Raw genomic sequence first — 18,124 nt, forward strand, 5'->3', positions numbered from 1 at the left:
AGTGAACTTCTGCTGTTGCCAGCGACACATTGGTGGTCCTCTGGAAATACTGAAATACCTTCGGCTATTATTAACTTCATACATAGAAAAATAGAAACAGTACATGGCATGGTGGCAAATGCCTGTCATCCTAGCACTCACTTGAGAGACTGAGGCCTGAGGATTGTGAGTTAGAAGTCAGCTTGGGTTATACAGTGGGAGCCAGTCTCAGAACAAAACAAACCAAAAGAACAAAAATGAGAGAGAGAGAGAGAGAGAGAGAGAGAGAGAGAGAGAGAGAGAGGAGAAAGAGAGAGAATGAATGAGAGAGAGAGAAACAGAGAGAGAGAGAGACAGAGAGAGATACACAGAGAAGCACAAAGAGAGAGAAACAGATATACACACAGACACAGACATAGACAGACAGACAGACAGACAGACAGACAGACACACACACACACACACACACACACACACACACACACAGAGAGAGAGAGAGAGAGAGAGAGAGAGAGAGAGAGAACTGAAGCTTGCATCACATATTTCTAGTAGCTTGCCAAATGTAATTGCTTTAAGAAATAATTTTATCCTTCTTGTAACTAAGAAGAAAAAGTACTGAATATAGAATATGTATTCTTGAAAATTAATTATGAATAAAAAAGCTTTTAACTAAATGGAAGTGAGTGTTAGATATCACTAGTTTGGAATATTTTCTAGTTTTTAATGTTAATATAACCATTCTTTTAAAAAAGTCTGACTTCTCTTATACAAGGCCATACATCCTTGGAATCCACTAAAAATATTAGGATATCAGTGAATGAAGCAAAACAGCACAGTCATTGTCTAAATACTGTAATGTCATCCAAGATGAAATCCTAAGAACAGTGCCTAATTAAAAGAGTAAATCTCGTTAGAGCATCCTGGGGTTATTACAGAAGGCCTGGCTCTATCAGCCCTCTCTTAGCACTGGGCATCTCTCACCAGGAAAAGAAACCTTTACTGCTAGACTCCAGTCAAAAGCAGGCTGCGGGGACCTCACCCATGATCAGACAGCTACTGAGTCACGTGATGTTTCCTCCCTCTTGCAGAGAAAGGCACTTTGTCCCCAGTCCTGGCCCCGACTGACTGCTCACTCTCTTCATTTCATTTACTTGCATGTGTCACAGAGGCTATAGGTTGGCTTTTGCCACCACTGAACAGGTGCCCTTTGTATGTGTTTCTGTGCTGTGTGTGTATGCATACTGTTGAGCCCTGTTGTCTTTTGACAGATGAGGGTTCTCTTACACCCCGTCTCCTAAAGCTGGATGGACTTACACATGCAAATAAACACACATGAAAACTCCACACAAGCAAGCCGGCATGGCAGACATTGGCTCCCATCTCGGGTCACACTCCTGACTCCTCCCTATTCATTCCGCTCACATTAGCCAACTCTTATCAAATTGCCTAGCTGCCCAGTCCCGGCATTTGGCTGCACTGCAGCACGTGGCTTTTGGTGTTCCTTCCATTGCAGTTTTAGGACTTGTGATGAAGTAGATTTTCTCCCTCGGACTCCGCTTTGTTTCAGTCACAACTTTACGGTGGCCTCTGGTACCGCGGCGTAGTGTTCATAAAGCCTGAGAGCATGCAGTGAGCATCAGGGACACAGCCCCTCAGCCTGCTCCCCTTGATTCTCCATTAGGGAGATATAACGTTAAGTGATAGGAAAAGAATCTTTAATGAGGGCCAGAAGTATTGCCTCTTTTGGAGTTTCAACCTAAGAATAAAGGCAGCCAGCTTGTATCAAAATTTATCATTACTTACTCATGTGTATGAACTTGGATGGCAATTCCTTAATTAACTTACTGGGTCTCATTACTCATCTCCTTCAGAAATGTTTTGTACAAATTGCATGTAGCTTAAAATTTCAACTAATACTAAAATATTTGTAACAAACACATGAACCTCTGCCCTATATGTTCCTCCTCTTGATTCCTTTTCATTATCTACTGCAATGTCAAAACTTTTAGGCTTTTTTTTTTTTTCACTTTCAGCTGAGCCCATATTCCTAAATAAATTGCTAATACTTACACCCCTACTCCAGACAATTTTAGGTATTACTTATTAAAGTTCATTTAAGAAAAAAGACTCTCCCTTTCACCTCCTTGCATCCTCTTTCCAAAACAGCTGTAACACAACTGGAAAATTGACAATAAAGATTACTAATAAAGAAAAAGGTAAGTAGAAAAAGGAAACCCTGCAATCACGTACACAATGCAGTGAAAACCTGAGCAACACGCAAACGTGTGTTTTGATTTCTATGAGTGGACGTGTGTCTATGTGTGTGCACATGAGTGCAGGTACCCACAGAGGTCAGAAGAGGTCACCAGGGCCCCTGCATCTGAGGTTATTGGCTGTTGTGAACCACTATGTGGGTGCTGGGAACCCAACTTGCATCTTTCGGAATAGCAGCAAGTGCAGACAGCACCACTGTCCAAGAAGCCAGGGAAACTGGACCCTGTTTCTAGGATTATGAGTGTTTAACTCTTTTCTACTTATTTAAACTCACCATGCTTTGCTTTCTTTATTTACCAAGGCAGCACATTTTATTTACATCTAAGCCAATACTAGTATATCTACTCTGTATTTCTGGTATGAGGTTTTAGGCAGCGAACTATTGGCACAGCATCCGAGTAAGACTGAATGCACACACATATGTATGGATATGTGCTGGACCTGGCTTTTTGGAGTCCTTCTGTCCAGTTGATGACAGCATAGGTGAGATTTGACTGATGGATGGATGGATAGTCTTATTTGTACTCTACATTGTTTGATGGTATCTCTTGTGGAGGACCCAAATTCGTTCAGTATGTTGCATTTTAGGCTGGTGTTAGGGTTAGGGCTAGGGTTAGGGTTCTGTTTAGGATTAGGATCAAGGTTAGGGTTATCATTAGGGTTTGAGTTAGAGTTGGCTAAGTGTTATGGTTAGGGTTATATTAAGTCAGGATCTCAAGGTTAGGGGTAAGTTAAGGCTGGGCTTTGTTTTAAGGTTAGCATTAGGGTTAGGGATAGGATAGGGTGAGGTTTTGTGATTTTTTTTTTTTTTTTTTTTTTTTTTTTGGAACTCAGGGTGAAGGTTAGGGGTGAGGGTTAAAGTTACTTTAGTTCTGGATCTCCTCCAGGTTAGGATTAAGGTTAGAGTTAGGGCTAGGCTTAGGTTGGTTAAGGTTAGGGTTGGGTGAATCCTGAATTTAGGGTTAAAGCTCGTGTCTGGATTATGGTTAGGCTTGCGTTCTGTTAAGATTTAGGGTTAGGCTTATTGTTAGCATTGGGATGGTTTGATGTTAGTGCTAGCATTATGGTTTGTATTAAGCTAGGGTCATGGTTATTGTAAAGGTCAGGTGAGTTCTAAACTCATGGTTAAATGACATCTGCATCTCAGGTTATGGTTATGGTTATGGTTGGGTTTAGGGTTAAAGTTGCCAGTAGGGTTGGGTTGGGGTTATGGCTAGTATTAGGTGACTTCTGAAACTGAAGGTGATGGTTAGAGTTAAGGGCTGGTTAGCTAACTTCCTGAACTCAAGGTTAGGCTTAAGGTTAGGGTATGGGTTGGTGTTAGCATTGGGTTAGTTGACCTCTAAAACTCAGGCTTGGGATCAGGGTTATGTTTAAGGTTAGGGTTAGGATTACAGTTAGGTCTCAAGTTAGGGCTGGGGTTAGGCTTGGATCAGGGTTAAGGTTAAGTTACTTCTGTAACTCAGGGTTAAGTTTAGCTTAGGGTTGGGTTTGGGATTAAGACGTTTAGGTTTGGGATTAGATTAGGGTTAGATTTGGTGTTAGATGTCTTCCAGAACAGAGGGTTAGTGTAAGGGTTAGGGTTAGAGGTAATGGTAGCTAGGGGTAGTTTTAGGGTTAGGTTTAGGGTTGAAATAAGGTTAGGGTCAGGCTTAGGGTTGGGTTTGGGGTTAAGATTAGTTTTAGGTTTGGGTTAGGTGTCTTCTGGAACTGTGGCTTAGTGTAGTGTTAGGGTTGGAGTTAGGAACAGTTATAGAGTCACCATAGGCTTATGGGTTATGGTTATGTTTATTGTTAGTTAGAGTTGAGGTTAAGTTTAGGATTCAGACTAGGTTATATCCATAACTTATCAATGTCTCCTTCAGAGGGAACATTGGAGACCTTTCAGAGAAGATTGAATTAGTGTCCAGTCTCTTTTTCTGGTGAACCTGACAATCTGTAGTCCTGACTTGGGGTCTGGAGTGAAAGCAACTGCAGACTCAGGATGTGACTTGCTCATTTACTCCTATCCTCAGCTTCGACATCAAGATGTTGGCACAGTGGATATGAGGGACATCCTTTAAATACAGATGGCAGTATGATTAATCTCAAATCATTTACCCTTTTCAAGAAATAAATGCTGACTTTTGTTTTCTGGAGTCTTGCCAGAAGGCCAGCTGACCTTTGACATGCATCTTTCCTCTAGACTTGACTCTAACAACCTGGAGGAAATTTGAAGATGAGATTGATATCTTGTTCTTTTGTGGAGACTACAAGTGGAGTAAGGGAGGGCTATTATCCACTGTCTCCCCATGGCCCCTTTCAGGGTGAAAGCTTCTTTTCCCAGGGTACCACTCCTAGGGCATTTCATTGCCTGGGGAGTCATGGTCACAGCAATTATCTGGGGACTGTGGTGGGTAATGGTTACACTTTGGTTTGAGCGCTGTTCAAATTCTGTTTTCCCATTTGTGTGCTGTGAGCTGGCATTTCATGCCTGTGATCACAGAGGGCTGGGAAGTTCGGTGGATGGAAAATGAGGTTGAGAGCACTGTATATTTATTTTACTTGCACAAGTCTGAATTTGATAGTGTGTGTGTGTGTGTGTGTGTGTGTGTGTGTGTGTGCATGTGCATGCATGCATACCTGTGTGTTTTGCCTTATCAAATTGTATGCAGCATCATAGGACTGATGCAAAGCATGCTGCTTAGGGCAAGATCTCTGAGTTTGAGACAAATCTGATTGCTCTACTGATTTATAATCTTTTTGGTGCATTATTTCACTTATTTTGGTGTCAATTTTCTGAAGCTATCAATTAGAAATAATAGTAAGCTAAACTTTAAGCTATCTATTGGAAGTAATAGTTAATTCATAGAGTTGTTTTATGTCACACAGAATAGTGCAAATGAAGCATTTAGAGTAATGTCCTATGTGCAGCAAATGCTCAGTAAACATCTTTGTTCTCAAGGCAAATCTCTGATGTCCTTAAGTAAGCAGTTCTGGCTTCTGAGCTCACTACGTCCAATGCTCTAAGATGGTTCTCAGCCCGTTTCTTCTCAGATAGCATCCCCGTGTTCCCAAGAACCATTTCTACATCTTTTGTCCTGGAAGACCCCTGAAGCCTTAAAGTTATCTCTATGTTCTTTTCTTAGCAATCAATATCCATTACACATAGCTTGGGATTACAGACGTCCTGGTGAAAGGCATTAATGGAGTCCGTGAAGCCCACAGCACAGCCATTTCCTCACAGAAAGGCTCGTGAGTCTTCTAAAATCATGACCTTCAGCTAGAGAGTGACAGGGGGAAGCTCCCAGTAAGTCCTAGAATCTGATCAATAGTTCTCATATTTTGGCCGTGATTAGCATCAGTCGTCACTAACAGTCTGCCACAAGTCAAATAAATCACCCTAGTGTCCAGCGTTTCCTTCTGTTGACATTCATTACACATCCCAGGGATGAAGGCAGAGGGGCTCTACAGGGCTCCATGGCAACAGAGGGCTATGGTAATTTGCTGGGACTTCATAAAAAAATAAATGAGCAGGCAGTACACGATAATAAACAAACAAACAAACAAACAAACAAACAAACACACCCCCTTTATCCTTTAAAGTCTGGCTTATTAGGGTCTGTTGTGCTCCAGTGTCAAGAATTTCAGAGCTGAGCGTGAAGTCGCTTCCTTTTCTTGTTGGAAGTCTCCATTCAAGGTTGTCAGACTAGCCACTATCTGTCTTCTGTTTGATTTAGGTGTTTGTATTTCCTTTGACCCATAACCTTTAAGAGAAGGAAATGGAAGCTGGAAAAATTCACACCAGTTTGCCTTTCTTTCTTTTTCTTTCTTTCTGTCTTTCTTTCTGTCTGTCTTTCTTTGTCTTTCTTTCTTTCGTTCTTTTTGAGACAGGATTTCTCTGTCTTGGCTGTCCTGAACTCACTTTGTAGACTAGGTGGCTTCGAACTCACAGTGATCTGCCTGCCTTTGCCTCCAAAGTGCTGGGATTCAAGGCATGCGCCACCATGTCCAGTTTCCATTTCTAAGAACTGATAGTAAAGTTAACAAATTTCTTAGTAAGTTTATTTCAAGCCATCACTTTGAAAGCCTGCCTGGTGATGGCTGGGCAGACTCAATCACTGGAAATTTATCTAGCTATGTCGCCATCTTGTGTTCCTTCCGTGAACTTCATTGTGGGAAAGAGTTCTGTGGGTGAGAATGTTGAAAAGTTAGCTCTCCAATTTCAGCATGTCTAAAGTGAGTTTTGGATTCTCTTGTCATTGTCAGAATTGATGGCGTGAGAAAACTGGAGAGAGGCGCATAGTGACAGGTATGATTAATGTATGTTTGGGGTCCTGGTGGGGTTTTGTGGAGCGTTAAGTCATCAACTCATGTTCACTAATAGTTTCTATAGTTCGTTCTGTAGCACCATAGCTTCATTTCTGACAAAACCGACATGAAAATATATTTGAGACTCCTTAGTGCCACAACCTTTGGAAAATATCACAAATATAGATTCTGGCTTATGTGTCTGAGTATTTGAGAGGTACCTGGCCACTCCCCATGACCCCTTCTGTGACCACCTGTTCCTCAGCACACATTCATGCGTGTGATTGTGTTTCAACTCCCTATATTTCATCCTAATCTTCTATGAGTTGCCACTTGTCTGCATAGTTTATAGGTCAGTGGTTTGGACAGTGTTTTACCTAAACCCAAGGCACCAGTGACCTGTCTGCAGGCGGCAGAGCGTGGCCACTGTTCAGCTGGGTATTTGGTTCCCAATCTCCATGCTCTCGCTATGGTTTCTGACCACACACTGAGGGGTATATGGATGGATGATGGATGCATCGATACTTTTATTCATTCTCAGAGCATCTGTCTATCCACTGACCTCAGGCTGGTCCACTCCTGGCTTCGACTACAACCTACAAGCTAAATTACACAAAGGTACATCTTTGTTCCATTTTTCTGCTAGAGGCTTTGACACTTGCACATGTAAACATCTTGTATTTCTCCTACAGTCCATTGGAAGCCAGTTAAAACTTGTAAGGCTAGAGGTGAAGCTTGACAGGAGAATGTGTGTCTCACGGGCAACATGACCTGAGTTAGAAGCCCAGTCATGAGGGGGGGGGGAATAACAATAAATGTAGAGACAAAATTAGTTGAAAGATACTGAGACATTGCAAGAGAGCATGCTAACGACAGACCCAGAAGCTTCAGCTTTCTCTGCTTCTTCACAAATGTGTTCCTTCTCAGAACAAATAGGAGATGACTCATCAGCAGAGGACAATGTAATATCTCCAAATGCAACAGTCCAGCGTGTCCTGAGAGCAGCAGCATCTGGGAGGTTAGATGAAATCACTGAGACCTGAATGATTAGCTTAGACAAGCTTGGAGAACTGTAGGTAAAATGTAAAATGACTTGCCTTTGCCCTGAGATTATCTGAAGAAAGGATAAGCAGGTTGGAAGTCTAGAGAGATTACCTAGTGGCACAATAGTGAGGTCAGAGCTTAGGGAAAGGCCAGACATGGTGATAATTAGAGAAGAAATTTGGGGAACAAATAGCCAGATGGTAGTAGTAAATTGAATATGGATACCAAGGGAGAATAGTTGCGGTACGCTTTTTAAAAGAGATACTAGATAGATACCAAAACAACAACAACAACAAACCAACCAACCAAACAAACAAAAACAGAAAGGTGATCCTTTTAGAAGGTACTTAGATGATACCAAATGTGTACTGTTCACCAACGTTGGTCATTTTCAGGAGAATCTGAAGGTGTGCCTGTCCCTTAATTTTAGGTATCAGATTATTGTCTGGTGTAGCGAGACCGAGGAGATCATGCTGGACCTATTCTGAGCTACTCTGTGCTCTATGAGTTATCATTTCAGATTGTGCCCAGTTCTGGATAACTCCATTTTATAAATCCACAGGCTTTACCCTAAGTTAGTCCATAAGAAAGAGTGACTCGACAATTCTGTTTACAGACGTAATGATCAGCCACACCAGCATTCAAGGAGGCACAAACTAAGCAGTGAGGACACCTGGAAATGTGTATGATATTGTGATGAACACTGGACACTGCACTCATCATTCATATCAGACGAAACACCCTCTATCTTAGGCCACAAAAGGAACAGCCCAAGACCAAAGAATGGCAGGCAAGCTGTCCAGTTACCCACTCACTTGTCGTGAACCTTATTCATGGAAAAAAAGTCACAGCAAAGGACTCTTGTCTTGGTCCTCATGCTTGAGTTCAGTTTCTTCTGCCCATGACATTCGGTCCACCTCAAGGTGACCCTTGTGGCCTTCTGTCAGTGCCTGCATTTGACATCTGACCTGAATAGCTCTGCTTCTGTACCCCTACCATGGAATGTTCCTGGACACCTGCATCAACTCTCCCCTATGGTCTTCCTGGACACCAGCATCAGCTGCTTGCTCTTTGCAACCAAGCGCATTAACCCTTTCTTAGTCATTCTGTAAAATACATAACAACATATTATTGTGTATGATCTACAAGTGAGTTATTAATTAAGATAGAATGAAAGCGGCTGAGACTGTCAGTGGCAAGGCCAGCTATCAAGCAAAATCACAACCAATGAAACTGAAACAGCATGTAGATTTGCTGTTATGCAATGAATTCTGAAGTTGTGGAAAGATAAAAAACACACTTAGAGCTCTGCCACTGAGCTACATCAACAGGCAACATTTTCTCAAGACAAACTCTCCCTATTTTCTCAAGACAAACTCTCCCTGTGTTGCTGAGACTGCCTTGAGCTCACTACACAGCTTATGCTGGCTTTATGCTCTCCAGTTCCTTGCCTCTTTCTCTCAGGTGCTGGGATCTCCTCTGCCTTATCCTCTTCCTCCTCCTCCTCCTAGTCCTCCACTTCTTCCTCCTCTCCCTTCCCTTCTCTCCCTGATGTTATCTGTCCTCTGCCTCTCCTTTCCCCTCTTTCCCCTCCCCTCCCCTCCCCTCCCCATAAGCTACAATCTTGGTATTCTTTCCTAAAGAAGCAGCTTTGGTTAAAAGCATCAATAGGATGCTCTGGGAAGCTGTGTGATGTGCTGAGTCACCAGGGTTATCACTGGCTCCTCCTGGAGGATAAATTGCAACAGCAGCAACAGAAACACCACCAGCTTCAGCTTTTATTTCATTGAATCAGAAAAAGTTTCATTTAGCGATTGAGATCTTTATTTTACAGTATGAAGGAAAAAACAAGCTATAGCTTCAATAGGCTTAATAGTTCCCAACAAGAAAACAGACCATGAGAGAGTGCTCCCTACCACTGATGTCCTTATAAGGAAGCAACCCCACACAAGGCAACAAATCCATGGGTCTGCAGTGATCTACAGTACAGAAAATGGACACCAAGAACTCTCGTCGCTGTTTCCTGAGGACTTGGAGACCTTTCCTGCACATAAAGAGGTGGAGGGGACTCTTAAAAATCCCTGTCACCCTCTGAGCTTTTTATAGAATTCTAGAGAGGCAGACCTAGACTCCCAGGTGGCCATTCTTTTGTTCCCTCCACTTTTAGTCAACTACCATTACCGTCTATCCTGTCCTGATGTTCCTGGCACTTCTGCAGAAGATGATTTCACTTAAAGCAGATGTCAGTGGTATAGCTTGCAAATCAAAGTCTGTCTGTCTGCTTTGATCTTTCCATCTGCTTATTTTGTTGTTAGTTCTGGGGGTTGAACGCAGCGTATCGTCTCTTCTGCTATACCACTGAGCTCATCCCTAATGTTCCTAGTACATTTTTAAATGTTATGCTTTTCTTAAAGAGCTCTCATTAAGTGTCCCAGTCTTGATGTGATCTCTCTCTGCAGCCCACATAGACCCTGAACCTATGATCCTCCTGCCTACTCCTGCAGGGTTCACAGGTCTGGGCCATCTGGCCTGAAAGTGTGTGCCTTTGTGACCCCAACAAAATCACCAATCGTTAGCTTTGTTTGTTCCTTGTTATGTGAGGCTCTACATGATCACTGTCCAATTTTTGATTCTTACAAAAGTAAAAAGATCAGTACCATGTAGGAAATTACTAGAGCAGAGAGACTTCTCATTTGTACTTTAAATTAAAGCCCACTGGAAAATTCATATGCAATTTTTCTGTGCTATAAGTTGTGGGTTCTCTGACTCAATACTAACAGAAAGATACTATTTCTCTTGCACATTTTCTATACAGGTAAAGAATATTTGGGAAAGAATGGAAATCTGTTTAGCAGACATCACAGATGTGACGATCTGTACGGAGGATCTTCAGCCTAGTCTTGCTCAGCCACTTTCGATATCCAGTTTCAAATTCTAAACAGAAGCATATGGTGAAAAATGAGTTGTTTTCTGTAAAATCTGTAAACATCTATTTTAGTCCCTCATTTATATTTACAAACTGAAATTAGCTTCATGAGTTCTGTTTTAATATTTAAAATGATTTACTTATTATTATTGTGTGTTTGTGTGAATGTGTGTGTGAGTGTGTTTGCGTGTGTGTGCATGCACACCACAGTATACCTGTACCTGGCTGTCAGAGGACAACTGTTGGAACTTGCTCGTTTCACCATAGGATCCTGGGATCAAACTCAGGTGGTTGGGTTGGCACAGCAAGCACCTTGCCTGCTGAACCTTATCACTGGCCCATTGTGTTATTTTTACTCATACCCCTTGGATAATAGCCATGGCTGTTTTTACTCTAAATGAATGGGCTGATCAGGACAGGACTGTGGTAATTTCACTCTATACCAAGAGGCTAAGTAGCATGCTCGCGTGCAGGAGTGTCTCCACTCTCTCCTCTTGTGTGAAACAGGAGGAACAGAAAGATTATTAGAAAATGCTCTACTTTGTCCATCCTAGCATGTTTGTACTGGCCAAGTTTCTCTTCCAAAATATTCTGTGGAGAAAAAGAGAGTGTCTAGCACACTGCAGAAACTTCACAAAAACAAGGGAAAGAAAGAAAGCAGAAGCTCAGAAATATAGTTCTGCTTACTTGACAAAAAATTTTAGAATTTTTTCCAGTGTCAACATAGCCATTCAAATAGGCCAGTCCCTCTTACCTTCCATTGCCTGTTGGTTTGATAAGAAAAATCTTTAGTAAGGGAACAATTTGGTAAACAGTGTTCTCTTGCCATGGCAACCAGCTTGTCATGCTCTTTTAAGTATGCCAAGGAACCTCAACTTGTGGGTGTGGCCAATAAAATCCAAGGAAACTGTCATTTTCATTATTCCTAGAACATCCTAGAACATTTTTACCTTATTCCTTCCACAAAGCTTAAAAATATACGCAGTGTGTAAATACGCATTGAAGTGTACTCTATAGAAGTTTCAGAGTGTCTGTGAAGACAATTTTTACCATTCTATCTTCTCTGGTAAGTGCAGAGGATGTCACTAGCCAGTGAATGGATAGGTTAGGGACACTGAAGAAAGCCAGTATTTGAAAATTTAAATAGAGGAGGTGCTTCCTGTCAGAGGAGCTTACCACATTGTCACTTTGCTTGGGATCTGCAATTCCTCTTGAGTCCTTCCTGACAGATTTCTATAACACATAAAGTATGCTTTATCAGGAACTGAGTTAGTTATTTCTAGTCACACACACACACACACACACACACACACACACACACACACACACACACAGCTGACCACTTCTTGCTCCATGAAAAATCATCTAAGGCAGCTCATAAATCATTAATGGAAGGGAGGCTGAGGACAGTTCTGCTTACCTAAGGCCTCACAGGATGCCGCTAGGTCTAGTGTGTGAATCTCCTAGAGTATGTTATGTAACAGACTTTTCAAGTATGTCTTCTGAAACCCACTAGAACCATCTTTGATGGGGACTACACAGGTGCTTCAGGAAACGCAGTGGAAAATTGCAAGCATAGAGTCTGACAGACACACTATGAGATCCCTCCTGTGATACCGAAGCAGCCCAGGCAGACAACTCTGAGCAGACCATCCTTCATCCATTTAGAGAGAACAGAAACTGCAGCTTTGAGAAGCTTGATGCGTCCATACATTGCCCAACTCCAAGTATGAAGGAGCTTCATGTGAGACTTTTAAGATGCACATGTTGGGCTGGAGTGATGGCTCAGTGGTTAAGAGCACTGGCAGCTCTTCCAGAGGTTCTGAGTTCAATTCCCAGCAACCACATGGTGGCTCACAACCATCTATAATGAGATCTGGTGCTCTCTTCTGACAGGCAGATGTACATGCAGGTAGAGCACTCATATACATAAAATAAATAAATAAATCTTAAAAAAAAAGAAGATGCACATGCATTGGTGTCATTCCTAAAGAATCTGTACTAAGTCTTAGTTTTCACTATATTGATTAGCTGAGTCCAGAGCCCTGGAGCTGGTCAAGACCTCGGTGAAATAATTGTTCCTTCCCCCTCAAAACAGGGGCCATGATTGGGTGGTATGTGTGTAATACATTCATTTAAAAAATAGAACTTGAATGACAAAAGCCAACCCAATGATTATAGTGACTAATACCAGCAGGACCACTTCCAGACATGCACACAAAGGACTCTAAGCCCAACTGTGGAGGTTATCTGACATCCATGTGCAATGCTGCAGTATTCACTAGAATGAGAAAGTGGAATCAGCCCAGAAGCTCTTCAACAGATAATTGAGGTAGTGTGAACACAGTAATACACACAATGGAATTTTATTCAGCCTTAGTGAACAATCAAGTCACAAAAGGCAAGAAGGAGGATAGAGCTGGAAATTAGTCTGTTGCATGAATTACCCCAGACTCTGAAGGACAAGTAGCTCATGAGTCTCTCTGATGTGGACCCTGGCTCAACTTTGCATTTGGGTGTAGCTATAGATCACAAAACTAGAAGGAGAGTACTTGAGATGGGGGAAATTAGGCTTTAAGTAAAGAGGTGGAAGGAGATGGTAATAGAATATATATGGCGCAAAAGTAGAGAGGAGGCTACTAGAGGTAAAAGGGCACAGGAGAAGTGGAAAGAATAAGGGTAGAAGGAGAGAGAGAGAGAGAGAGAGAGAGAGAGAGAGAGAGAGAGAGAGAGAGAGAGAGAGAGAGAGAGAGAAAGAAAGCATGTGTGGAAAAGGTCATACTGAAACCCATAACTATGTATTATAATTAAAAGAAACTATTTTTAAACAGCAGCTAATGGACAAGAGTATATGACATAGTCTGAACATTTTAAGCCAAAGGTGTCTCCAGAACGTAGGCTTGTTTCATTCTCTCATGCACAGCTTCGCCAGGCTGAGCACGTGATCATACAAGAGTGAGTTAGTTACATTTCAACTTAACACCTGGGTGATGTTACTGGGCCTTTTCAAGGAACTAACAGTCATTAAGTTACAACAAAATGAGGTGTATGCAGGTGGACACAACAAACCAAGAGAAGGGACATACCAGTGTGATGTAGTGAGGGCTTGAAAGGCTGGAAGGAGGGCTTTCCAATGATGCTGCTGTACTCTGTGATGGAAAGACATTGTTAACCTGCAGTTAGCACTTAAGAAAGGCTCGCTAAGACCACAGAGTATATTTTCTATCCTGGGGCAAAAACCTAGTAAATGTACAAGGAAGAAAAGATGGGGAGACAGTAACTTTCCCTAGATTGCTGAGTATTTCCAAGATCTGTTCCGTAAAGAACACACATGTGAGAAGATAGGATCTTCTTAGTAGGCCAGATGAGGTGGCTCGTCTCCAAATCTCCAAAGTTCTGTGGGCATTCTCAAAGGCCATAGTCACTTACATTGTTTTGACCCTGGAAGCTCTTTGGGTCATACATATAAAATGACTAAAGATGTCTTCTCCAAACCACAGTTTTGATGAAGATTGGCCTTCCATGGGGAGTTAATATGTCAAAAAATATTATTCAAACTATTACTCATAGAATTCTATGACAAGTAATTTAAATCCCTAAATATGAAATTTGGGAGCCCACAGCCTTCTCCTGTAAAGTCCATGAAACACTACAGTAGTCCATGTGTATCACTGCTAAACTGAATTATTCTGACAGCCAACAAATTTCTTTCCTTAGAGTATCCTATTTAACCAAAAATGCCAAAAAGCCACTAAGGAGTTTATAATCTTGGCTCTTTCGTTTTGGTATTAGGACGGGGTCTCATGTAGCTGAGGCTGGCCTTGAACTCTGTATTCTCCTGCCGTTGTCTCTCAAGCAATGAGATCACAGGAATGCACAACTGTTTCTAATTTAAATTTGTAGCCTTGACAAGTAACAGATATGTCCAGCTCTGTTTAAACCCTTGGCTGGCTTCTCTGACAGTTCCCCTGCCACCATCCCATGGTTTAGAGGACTTCAACTTGACTCTTAGCCCATGAAATGTACCTAATTTACACACATTATTTAAGAAAGAAACTGCAAAGCACATAAGATATAGTAGATAATTAACATATAGTAACGGCTAAATATATATCAAACACTTTACAAAGTGCTTCAAGATTTTATTTATTTAAATTTGGACCAACTATGTGAGATCAATATGAGCATAATATATTCTCATGCCAGAAAATCCTCCATGTACATGTGGAAAAATGTCACCTTATTTTCTGTTCACAAAAACAAATAATTCAGATTTGTATTTAACCGTCTCAGGGTTAACAATGGCATAGTAAAAGGCACAGATTGGTGAAGAAGATGCTAAGCTACCATATAATAAGAGAATGATATACTATTCATGCCTAAATGTTCTAGTGGAGTTCAGAAGTAGCATTTGTGTTGAGTGGCCTGTGTGCATTGTGAGGGTGGAAAGAATATTTTCCTCAAATATTAGACAAATGCCAGCCTTTTTTGGAAGCAAAGCATCTGGGCAAAGGGTTCAAAATATCTAGAACTGTGCAATCAGACACCCATCAAAATCCTGAAGGTTCTGAATTTCAAAACACTGAAGCATTCCATATTTGACATCATCCTCTTGGTGGGGAGGCCTGATGGCACCCAGAGAAAGAATAAGCAGGCTACCAGGATGAGACTTGATAGGCTGGGACCATATCATGGGGGAGGAGATAACCTTCTATCACACCCTAGGGGAGGGGAATAGGGTGAAAGAGGGAGGGAGGGAAGAACAGGAGGATACAAACAAGGGGACAACAATTGAGATGTGATCTAAATAAATTAATAAAAATAAAAATAAAAAGAGCCAAAACAAATCAAAAGAAAAAACACAGGAGCATTGGCTCAGTGGTTAGAAGTACTCACTGCTCTTACAGAGGGCCTAGGTTTGGGTCCTAGCCACAACACAGTCACAACTGTATGCAACTCCAACTTTAGGGCTCTAATGCCATCTTCTGGGCAAGGAGGCATCAGCAAATATACATATATGCAGGCAAAACACACTCATAAGAATAAAAACAAAATTTTTTGTTTGTTTTTTGAGACAGGATTTCTCTGTGTAGCCTTGGCTGTCCTGGAGTTGCTTTGTAGACCAGGCTAGCCTTGAACTCACAGAATTCTACTGCCTTTGCCTCCCTGAGTGCTGAGATTACAGGCATGTGTTACCACACCTGGCTAAGAACAAATCTTTAAAAAAAAAAAAGATTTCTTCATAGCGGCCTTATTCATAATAGCCAGAACATGTAAACAGCCCAAGTGTCCCTCAGCAGAAGAATGGATAAAGAAACTGTGGCACATTTACACTATGGAATACTACTCAGCTATTAAAAACAAGGAATTCCAGAAATTTGTGGACAAATGGATTGAACTAGAAATGATCATAATGAGTGAGTTAACCCAGAAGCAGAAAGAATCAAATGGTATATACTCACTTATATCTGCATACTAGCCCAAGGGGCATGTCCCATGAAAGTCTTCACTAACCAGGAAACTGGGACAGAGGGGAAGACATCCTATTGGGACTCTAGGTGAGACAAGTTATGGGAGAACAGGGAAATAGAAGGATCCAGGGGGTCCTAGAAACCTACAAGAAGAACATTATAATGGGCAGATCGGGGCCCAGGGGTTCTGCTCAAACTATGGCACTAACCAAGGACAGTATGTGCAGTAAATATCAAACCCCTACCCAGATCTACCAATGAAGAGGACATTCTCCATAGATGAGTGAAGAGAAGGAACTGACTTACACATGAACTCTGGTGCCCCATATTTGACCATATCCCTTTGATGGGGAGGCCGGTGGCACTCAGGAAAGGTTAACAGGCTACCAAGAAAAGATTTTATACCCTATGATCATACACAGGGGGAGAAGGTCCCCCTCAGTCACAGTCATAGGGGAGGGGAATAGGGTGAAAGTGGGAGGGAGGGAGGAATGGGAGGATACAAGGGATGGGATAACAATTGAGATATAATACAAATGAATTAATAAATAAAAAATTTATCAATTTTTATTGCCAGTGTATCTAGAAAGAGTTGACTGATATAAAAAATCAAGACTCTCATCCTTCCCTCAAGGCTTGGGTCCTGACAGACAGTCTATCATTCTGTTAGGGTCATCTTGAAAAGGATAGTACTTACTTCGTCAGTTACTTATATTAAATCACAAAAAGCCTGGCCAGGTATAATGGTGGTATGAGCCTCTGATTCTTGCACTCAGGACCCTGCAGAATGAGGATAGCCTTGACTCCGAGGCTAGCCTCGGCTATGTGTTTTTCATTTAACATGGGAGATCCTTAGAGTTTCTTATAGAAGTTTCAATTGTGATTTTTTTACTCCCTTTCTATTTTTTATTTCTAATACATTATTTTGAGAACATAGTTTATACAATTTAATTCTCCTGGATTCAATTAAATATGTTTTATAAATTTTCCATTGGTACACAAAAGTAATATTTTATTTAATTGGTACCTTCTGCTCTGCATTTAGTCTTGGTTATTGCTCAAGGTTTGTTTGATGCTGCCCTCCTTCCCTCCCCCACTTACCCAGACAGCAAAAGCTTCACTTGTGTGGGACTCCTCATTCAGTGCCTTCTAAGCTCACTGTCCCCGGCTCTCTGGTACGTCTATGTTTCAGTGTGGGCTCACCCTAAGCCGAGGCCAGTGAGGTGGTTCGGTTTGGAAATGTATCTAGGCTTACACAGCTAAAAGACCAAAGTTCAATCCCCCAAACACTCTTAATGGTGAAAGATGGGAACTGATTCTATAAAGTTGACCTCTGACCTCTCTCTCTCTCTCTTCCTTTTCCCTTTCTCTCTCTCTCTCTCTCTCTCCCTCTCTCTCTCTCTCCACACACACACACACACACACACACACACACACACACACACACACACATTAATGAGAATGATAGTTCATAACCGCCACAAGTGGAAGTATCTCACCTGTAGGGGATGGATATCTGTCAAGATCGGATCGCTCCTTGTGTGATGCTCATCAGGAAAGTATCCTTTATTCTCTACTCCTCTTATTTCTCTAGGAGAGCTGTAAAGAAGGGAAAGAGAACACTGACACACTCTATGGGGATAGACAAGTGATAATACTTAAACCACACACAATAATTTTAAGTGATGTCCCTTGAACCTTGTAACAATTCAATTTATAATATCTCAGAAAGAAACCAACATTCATATTTTATGAGAGCTGCGCGGGCTTTCAACATATAATGACGCTTGAGAACCACGGGGAGAAGAATTTGGGTATGAACGGGCATGCAAAACTTTGATTTGGGAAGCTTCTCTGTTCTTTGGTACTCGTCTAGGACCACCCCACATTGACGTGCTCTGCGACTACCAAGTTAGTATGTACTTAGTGGTGGCCTCCTTTGACTCAGATGACCCAGACATACCTTTGAACTTGCTTTATCTTGATGCATTTCTGGTAACGAATTAATAATACAACAAGCCCAACACCAATAATAAGCAGGACAAGCACAACCACCATGATAGAGACACCTACAACAGAAAAACAAATAAACAAGATTTTGGTTGGGCATCTACTGTAGGACAGTCGAAGGCCAACAATG

The 18,124-nt window shown here is 41.6% G+C and overlaps 1 protein-coding gene across 1 annotated transcript in view; it reads right to left on the reverse strand.

The window, feature by feature from the left end:
• Nucleotides 1-10,315: 10,315 nt before the first annotated feature.
• Nucleotides 10,316-18,124, reverse strand: part of Adam7 (ADAM metallopeptidase domain 7) — a 35,527-nt gene continuing 27,718 nt past the window's right edge. Inside the window, exons 19-23 of the mRNA XM_051160763.1 lie at nt 17,948-18,053; nt 17,484-17,583; nt 13,600-13,662; nt 11,690-11,746; nt 10,316-10,521 (exon numbers count right to left, since the gene is read on the reverse strand). Coding sequence (XP_051016720.1) covers nt 10,492-10,521; nt 11,690-11,746; nt 13,600-13,662; nt 17,484-17,583; nt 17,948-18,053 — 356 coding nt within the window. The 3' untranslated portion in view covers nt 10,316-10,491. The remainder of the gene's footprint in view (nt 10,522-11,689; nt 11,747-13,599; nt 13,663-17,483; nt 17,584-17,947; nt 18,054-18,124) is intronic.

Source organism: Acomys russatus, chromosome 18 (genome assembly GCF_903995435.1).
Source record: "Acomys russatus chromosome 18, mAcoRus1.1, whole genome shotgun sequence".
NCBI lineage: Eukaryota > Metazoa > Chordata > Mammalia > Rodentia > Muridae > Acomys > Acomys russatus.